Genomic DNA, 8,482 nt, shown 5'->3' with positions numbered 1-8,482 from the left:
GACCTAGGGACTTATCTGGCCTGAGCAGCTGAGATGTAAAGTGGGGGCTGGGGTCTGACCAGTGCTTCTTGTTCCCGACTATCAACTATCGACTATTGCTCCATACTCAGGCTTATCTCTCTTCCCTGTCCCTCTGGGGAGGAGCCAGCAGGGACCAAAGAGGGAGAACAGAGGTAGCTTCTTGTGGGGTCTATGAGATTTGGGGGTCGAGTCCCCAACAAAGCCTGAGTAAGGGAGGCAACTTAGAACCCAACTGAAGAGGGTCTTGACACTGGGGGTGGAAGGGAGTCAGGTGATGGAGGGACGCCCAAGACACAACAGTCACTTGCTTTTTCATGGTGAGAAAGTCCGTGTATCTTCCAGCAGATTCTGCAGAGGGTCTGGGAACCCCAGACAGACTTGAGGAAAATCACAGGAGTTTAGGAAATGTGGAGAGGAGAGACCTTCAGGGAAGGGAAGCTCTTCAGTTAAGAGCAACAGATCTGCCCAGTCTTGGCATATCATGTGACTTAGATAACTGTCTTGCCCCTCTGGGCCTCAGTTTCCCTATCTGTACCAGGAAGGGGTCAGAAATAGCCTCTAACCCGCCAGGTGTCGCATACAGACTTGCTGCATTGTGGAATTCTAAGAGTCTGACATTCCTGTGCTATCTTTTGAGGGTTTGATGATGGGCAGATCTCAGGTGAAGGAGAAGAGAGGGTTGTTTGAGTGTCCCTCCCCCATTCCCAGCACCCCCAAGAAGCAGGTGGGTTGAGGAGGTGGGATGGGAGGAGGGAGGGGTGAGTATCCAGCTGGTTCCCCCCTTGAGGAAGTTAACAATGGGAAGTGTATTTCCTCTGGCTGCCAGAAATTAGTCTCCAGCCTGTATGCCGGCTGCAGCCTCAGCTGAACCCAGGGGGTCTCCAAGGGGTGGGGCTAAGGGAAATCCCAGCTCTGGGGGGCTCCTCCCACTACCAACTGGTTTCTACTTTCAGCTCTCCAGTGCCTGTGGAATAATAATTGTTCAAATACTGCATAATTTATAGATGATGTCACCAAGGATTTTCATATCTGTGACACGACTAGTATAAAAATTGTGCGCCCCCCCCCCTTTGTAAGAAAAGGAAACGGAGGCTTTTGAAAGAGAAGTAATTCCCTCAATGTTACAAAAGTGGGCGCGACAGAGAGGGCTGAGGGTTGAGAGGTGTTTTGAGTGACTTGGTCTGGGTGATGGTCCTGGGGGTGTTCTGATTTGAAGGGAGGGGCTGGATTGTGCTATTTCAGCCAAGAGCAAGTCCCCTCCATCCCATGTCCACAGGATCTAGGAGCCTTTGTGAGTCTGGGGTGAGGGCGGGAACTCTGTGTCCAGGACCCCACAGGGGGTAGGACTTACCTAGCAGGACTCAGTCCTGACCTTTCAGAGTCAATTATGTATGGGCTACATCCTGCCCTTTCCACTCCCCACCTCCCTTTCTCTGGGACCCAGCAGGGACTTGCTTGAGCCTGAAGTGGGGGGATGTTGGGGGGGGGTGCTTGCTGCCACGGGGGGAGAGGGAGCCTACATTGGGGGATGGGCTGACTAATGTGAGTTTCTTCAGTTCACAGTCTGCTGAGCACCTACTGTATGCCAGGGATACAGCAGTCAACACAAGGTCCCTGATGTCCTGGAATGTCCACTCTAGACGGACAGACAAACACAAGATACTAGGTGATGTGAGGAGAGCGTCCTGGAGAGTGGGTGGGACTCCGGGTAGGGAGGGCCTCCCTGAGGAAGTGAAGGAGGGAAGGCAGCTAGTCCTAAGATCTGAAGCAAGCGCATTCCAGGCGGAGGGTACAGTAAGGACACAGGCTTTGAGGCTGGAAAGGTCATTATTGGCCTTGAGCCCACCGAGGCAGGGGAGGGGCGGTGGGGAAGAAAGTCAGGTAGCGCCTTGTCACCTGGGGCAAGGAGTTGGGATTTTACCCCCAAGTCCATTGGGAAGTCATTGGAGGGTTTCAAGCAGAGAAGTAACCAGAGCTGATTTCCATGTTGGAAAGAACTTTCTGGCTGCAGTGTGGGAAATGAGGTGAAGGATGTCAGAATGGCAACCAAGAAAGCAGTAAGAAGACCGCTGTAAGGGTCCAAGCAAGTGACTGGTGATGGTGGCACAGAGCAGGCAGTGTGGGGGTGCTTCAGAGGGTCATGCATGGATTCGGGATTTATTGTAGAGGTAGCTAGAGCCAAGAGGACTTTCCTATGGAAGGATGCTCAGGCATCTGGGAGGTTTCCAAGGAACTGCTGTGTGACTTTGAGCTTATCCCTTGCCCTCTCTGGGCCTCAGTTTCCTCATCTGTACAACTGACTCAACCAGTGGTTTTCTTTTTTTCTTTTCATTTTTCAATTACAGTTGACATTCAATATTATTTTATATTTTATATTAGTTTCAGGTGTACAGCATCGTGGCTAGACATCTATACAATTCACGAAGTGATCCCCTTGATTAGTCTAGCACCCACCTGGCACTATATATGGTTTTTACATTATTGACTATGCTGTACTTTACATCCCCATGATTATTTTGTAACTGCCAATTTGTACTGCTTAATCCCTTCACTTTTTTCACCCCCGAATCCCTCTCCCACCTGCAACTAGTGGTTTTCAAAATGTGTTCTGGGGATTCTTCAGAGGTGCCCCCCCATTATTTCATCTAGAGTACAGAGAAGCTTCCCTCTTTTATTGTCTTAGATAGGATTTCCAGTTAAGATTTTTTTTTTCAACTCATACAATTAAGCCTGTGCAAGCCCCTGGATATAGTGGCTTCCGAAGATGCCTCTGATTCAGGACTTTGCTCCCTTTCTCTCTGAGGCTCATGATGGTCAAGGTCTTCCTCCATGACTATCTTTTGCCCTGTGCTTGCAGGTCTTCCCAGGACCAAGGTGGTGACAAGCCTAGGGTTCTCACTTGGAAAAGTCAGAGGGGAGTGGGAAGAGGTAAAGGGAGTGGTCCCTGAGGGAGGGGACTGCCAGTGCTGGTCCTTGCTCCCCCACCTTGATGGAGTCCAGCAGCCCTTCCTCTCATCCCTTCCCCCCAGCCCTCTGCAGCTATGGTTCTCAGCCCCCACTGTCAGCCCAAGACCTCTTTCTGTCCAGTTATTCTTGGGTTGAAACAGAAGCACAGGCTGGAGCAAAGGGGGCTAGAGTTGAGATTTCCCCCTCTCCCATCATCAGGACCTTGGACAGGTCTCTGAATGGCTCTGTGCCTCAGTTTGTCAAACGGGGAATAAACAGTACTTTCCTCATGGGGTTCTATAACTTTTAATGAATTAATGCTCATAAAAGTGCTTAGAACAGGGTCTGATATTAGTAGGACTCATAAACTTTAGCTGTTATTATCACCATTGTTATCATCATTGTTAAGAATGGGGTGCCCTGGGTTAGGAGCAGGAAGCTAGTCCCAGCCCCAGTTCCGGTTCCGTCACTGCCCTCTTGCTCGTCCTTGAGGGGAGTGGCCCAGCCTCTCTGGGCCCCTTCTCCCTGTCTGTGAAAGGATAGCATTAACCTAGACCAGCATTTCCCAAAGCATGATACAATTCTTATGCCAGTTTTACATGGTTTCTGGAAAAAAGTTTTAAAATCTGAGATGGGTCTTTATTTTAACATCGATTAGCCAAAAATATATCTGACACCTCAAAGCTGTGTTTTCAGGGATCTATTGTCCAAAATGAGGCTCAATTAGGCACCGTCGGGGTGTCCACCCTCTGCAGCCTATAGGAGATGGCAAGGGGTATGGGAAAAAGGGGTCAGTCCATGACTCCCCTCACTGCAATCCTTTCTCCCAACAGGCACTGCAAAGTCAGCTTTGAAATCTGAGGTGGGGCCATCTAATCTCAACTGCTCAGCCCCTAGGAGGACCACGCCGGAGCCCCTCCCCTGCCCCCTTCAAATCCCTCCTCCATCTACAATCTTCCTCTGACCTAGCCCTTACTCACCTCCTTCCTGTTTCCTAAAAACCCTTCCCACATTCTCCAGACTGAACCCTTCCTCTCTGTCCACCCCCCCCCACCCAGGACACCTCCTTTTCCGTCATCTCCTCGGTGGTTACTTTATTTTGTCCTTTCTTACTGGGGTCCTAGGAAATGCCAGCACCTCCATCCACATTACCGGGTCTTTTCAACATGCCCTAACTGTAGTTTGTCCTATCTCAACACTATCCTCTATATGGCCTGTGTCTTCTAGTATATTCCATCCTACCATTACTCCAGCATAGCCACACTTACTTCCTCCATTCTGTACAGATATCTTCCTCTCACCACTGCCCACTTGTGCCTTCATCCCCTCCAGAAACACTCCCCTCAGCCAATTTTTGTGATATCCCAGTACTCCCTCATTTACACTCTGATTGAGTCTATACACACCCCCTTGACAAAGCTCTTTGTTAATCTCACCATCCCCAAAACCTCCCTCCTGTTGTAATTCTAGCCTTCCTCTAACTTTTCTCTCTCAAGCTCCACTCTTTCCTGCCCAGCCTGGCCCAGGATTCACAGCCAATCTCATCTCTTCCTCGTGGACTGCCGCCCACCATGTGCCCCTGAGCCTCCAAGAAGGGGGCTCAGGGAGCCCAATGGCCTCCCGCCCCTCCTGGCCCCATAGCCCCCGTGGGCCGGGGGAAGCACCTGAAAGCCCCACTGCTGAGAATGGGCAACCGCACATGGGAAGGCTGCCACGTGGACTCACGCGTGGATCACCTTTTTCCGCCGTCCCTCTACATCTTCGTCATTGGTGTAGGGCTGCCCACCAACTGCCTGGCCCTGTGGGCCGCCTACCGCCAAGTGCGGCAACGCAACGAGCTGGGCGTGTACCTGATGAACCTCAGCATCGCGGACCTGCTGTACATCTGCACGCTGCCGTTGTGGGTCGACTACTTCCTTCACCACGACAACTGGATCCACGGCCCCAGCTCCTGCAAGCTCTTCGGGTTCATCTTCTACACCAATATCTACATCAGCATCGCCTTCCTGTGCTGCATCTCGGTGGACCGCTACCTGGCCGTGGCCCACCCGCTGCGGTTTGCCCGCCTGCGCCGTGTCAAGACGGCGGTGGCAGTGAGCTCCGTGGTCTGGGCCACGGAGCTGGGCGCCAACTCGGCACCCCTCTTCCATGATGAGCTCTTCCGCGACCGCTACAACCACACCTTCTGCTTTGAGAAGTTTCCCATGGAGGGCTGGGTGGCCTGGATGAATCTGTACCGAGTCTTCGTGGGCTTTCTGTTTCCGTGGGCCCTCATGCTGCTGTCTTACCGTGGCATCCTGCGGGCGGTGCGGGGTAGCGTGTCCACTGAGCGCCAGGAGAAAGCCAAGATCAAGCGGCTGGCCCTCAGCCTCATTGCCATTGTGCTGGTCTGCTTTGCGCCCTACCACGTGCTCCTGCTTTCCCGCAGTGCGGTCTACCTGGGCCGCCCCTGGGACTGTGGTTTCGAAGAGCGTGTCTTCTCAGCGTACCACAGCTCGCTGGCCTTCACCAGCCTCAACTGTGTGGCTGACCCCATCCTCTACTGCCTCGTCAACGAGGGCGCTCGCAGTGACGTAGCCAAGGCCCTACACAACCTGCTCCGCTTCTTAGCCAGTGACAAGCCCCAGGAAATGGCCAATGCCTCGCTCACCTTGGAGACACCACTCACTTCCAAGAGGAACAGCACGGTTAAGGCCATGGCAGCCAGCTGCGTGGCAGCCCCCTCCTCCCAGGTGGACCAAGTGCAGCTGAAGATGCTGCCACCGGCACAGTGAATCTCAAATTGTGGAGCCCCTACTCCTCAAGTCTCATCCCACACTCCCTTCCCTCCTGGTCCAGTGTATGCAAATTATATGTAAATAAGGCGGTGTTACTATTCACAGGAAAGCAGTGAGGTTGGTGTGTCATTAGTCAACCATCATCCTCCTAACAGTTCAGTTGAACTGTTCCTAGCCCTGTGCTGGGGCAGTGCTAATGACACAGTGGTGATGAATGACAGACCTGGCTCTGCCTTCATGGGCTCCCACTCCAATGGACAGTGATGACTTAGAATGACCAGTGCTCAGGCAGTGGAAATCAGGGTCTAGGGGAATCCAAGAGGGCATCTGACCCACTGGGGGTCAGGGAGGACTTCCTGGAGGCGGGGACCAGTAAATTAAGTTTCTAGAAGGTAAAGACAAAACAAGAAAGAGGTTAGGATTATTTCCAACACGGGGGTAAAAGTTGGTGACTCAAGAGGAGAATGGAAGGAGTGTGGAGTGATCGCTTTTGCTCTTAGGAAATGAGGAAGAAGAGGGAAAATGTCAGAACCCAAGTGAAGGGCAATCAAGGCAGACTGGCTGGAGGAGGGGTAAGCAGGGCAGGCTAGGGAAGGGGTCTTAAGACAAGAGGAAGGATATTTATTCATTCATTCAGTTAAGATTTGTTCGTACAGTCTGTCCTGTGCTGGCCTGGAGACACAATGGTGACCAAGACAGGCCAGGCCCCACTCTCATGGGGCTCACAGTAAATGAGTAAATAAAAATGAATATATTTGGAATGAATAAGTGTAATGGGGAAAAATAAAGCCAATTGAAGGGACAGAGAGTGACATGGAGTCTGATCTAGATGAGGTCAGGGGAGGGCTCACCGAGAAGGTGGCATTTGAGCAAAGACCTGAAGGAAGGGAGGGGGTCAGCCCTGTGGCTGTCAGAGGGAAGAGCATCACATGCAGAGGGAACAGTAAGTGCAAAGCCCTGGAGTAAGAGAGTGCCTGAATTTTGAGGCACAGCAAGTATAGCCGTGTGGTTGGAACAGAGGGAAGGAGACAGGAATGGGAGGTGAGACTGGCAAGGGGACAGAGGCCCATCTTTTGGGGCTTCTTAAGTCCTGGTAAGAACTTTGCATTTTAGTCTGAGAGACCCAGGAGCCTCAAGAGGAGGGATGTGATTTGACTTAAATGTAAACAGGATTCTGCTGGCTGCTGAGTGGGGAACAGGATAGGGGAAGTTAGGCCAGAAGCTGGGAGCCCAGTGAAGCGGTAACTGCAGTGGTCCAGGTGGGAGATGCTGGTGACTGGACCAGGGTGGGTGGTGGAATAAGCAGGAGCAGTGGTCAGTTTTGGGATTTATTTTGAAGGAATACAATGATGGAAGAAGCACAAGGGCCTGTGGGATTGTGTAGCACTAGTCTCTTGCCCATCTTGGGAAAAGGTTGACTGGGAGCCTGAGCTGGAAGGACCTCTGGGAATGGTCCCAGGCCCTATTCCAGGGCGGTCACTGGAGAGGCTGAGAGACTAGCCCAGGGTTGCACAGCCGGTGAGTCAGCCTGGGGCCATCCTGGACTCCCTCTCTCTTCCCTGTCTCTGCCTCTGTTCCCACGCCCCAGAGTGGCCAAGGCTGCTTGCCCTGGCTGGTGACTCCTCCCTCCCCCGGCCCTCAGGAGTCACCAGGAATGGTCCTCCATCTATAGCCAGGCTAGAGAATGGGAGGAAGCACCCAGATCTGGACAAGCCTCGCCCCTTCTGGTAGGTCACCTCCCTCCCTTTCTCCCCTTGCTCCATCAGGCTCCAAGCTCCTGATGAGATGTGACAATCCTCCTATACACACACACACACACACACACACACACACACACACACACACACACCCTTGCCCCAGATGTTCCCAGAAGAGGTTCCTGGAAACCTTTCTCAGAGAAAGGAAGAGGAGGGAGGAGAGGAATGAGAAAAAAATCAGCTTAATGAAGAAAACGCAGGAGGGGGATTACTGAGATGCAGGAAGTTGGGGCTTTGGTGTTCGGGGGGAGTGGAAGAGGGGGGGCCTGGGATTTGGGGGCCCTAGTAATTTTCCCATCCTGTCTCACTGCCATAAAGTTACTGGGATGGAGATGTAGGGGGCCGGATATTTTTAACACAGTCACCTCAGCGAATCAGATGGAAGCCTGTACATTACCCCTCCAAATGTTCATTCCCATTTATTCAATAAATATTTATTGAGCACCTACTGTGTGCCAGACACTGTTCTAGGAACTGAGGAAACAGCAGTGAATTACACAGAGAAAAGTCATGTATAAGTTTGGAAGTTTCCTAAACCGATCATGGGTGACTGCAGCCCCCCAGTAGGTCCTTGGGCCCTAGGCTAACACCCCTAGTGGTCAGAAGACTGAGCTGGGACTCAGGAAATCCCAGCCGATAACCCCTAGAGCGTTGGCTAAATCCTTTTTATCCTCTGGCCTCTGTTGATCAGTCTGTAAAATGGGGAAGGGGTTGGTTCCAAGTGGATATGGACCTTAAATAGGCCCCAAGCTTCCTCACACCTTCAGTCCAGAAGGGATCCCGAGGAGGGGTTGTATTTATGGTCTTGACATTTCTTAGTATATAATTTTTTTTTTTTAAAGATTTTCATTGGGAAATTGGGGGGATGGGAACAGTGCTGGGGAATTGGGGGGAAGGGGAACAGACAAGTTGCTGTCCTTTTGTTCTTCAGTCTAGTTGTGGAGGACGTTGCTTCACTGGCCCAAGTTGGCACCATCATTG

General features: G+C 51.9%; 1 protein-coding gene across 3 annotated transcripts; it reads left to right on the top strand.

Annotated features, from left to right (window-relative positions):
* Positions 1-1,581: 1,581 nt before the first annotated feature.
* On the top strand, positions 1,582-7,945 carry GPR4 (G protein-coupled receptor 4). Of its 3 annotated transcripts, none has more exons than XM_019629469.1 (2): positions 1,582-1,687; positions 3,801-7,945. In XM_019629469.1, exon 2 carries the CDS (start codon positions 4,653-4,655, stop codon positions 5,739-5,741), a length of 1,089 nt encoding a protein of 362 aa, XP_019485014.1. In that variant the 5' UTR covers positions 1,582-1,687; positions 3,801-4,652; the 3' UTR covers positions 5,742-7,945. The 3 variants fall into 3 exon arrangements, with proteins under 3 accessions (XP_019485014.1, XP_019485016.1, XP_019485017.1); XM_019629471.1 differs by lacking the exon at positions 1,582-1,687 and adding an exon at positions 2,081-2,092; XM_019629472.1 differs by lacking the exon at positions 1,582-1,687 and adding an exon at positions 2,570-2,949.
* The last annotated feature ends 537 nt before the right edge of the window (positions 7,946-8,482 follow it).

Source organism: Hipposideros armiger, unplaced genomic scaffold (genome assembly GCF_001890085.2).
Source record: "Hipposideros armiger isolate ML-2016 unplaced genomic scaffold, ASM189008v1 scaffold_859, whole genome shotgun sequence".
Lineage (NCBI taxonomy): Eukaryota > Metazoa > Chordata > Mammalia > Chiroptera > Hipposideridae > Hipposideros > Hipposideros armiger.
Note: the sequence above shows the minus strand (reverse complement) of the source record. Positions and strands in the feature narration are given on the sequence as shown.

Bases quoted from the DNA above. Each gene is read 5' to 3' on its own strand.
- GPR4 (XM_019629469.1), top strand. From the start codon at position 4,653: ATGGGCAACCGCACATGGGAAGGCTGCCACGTGGACTCACGCGTGGAT.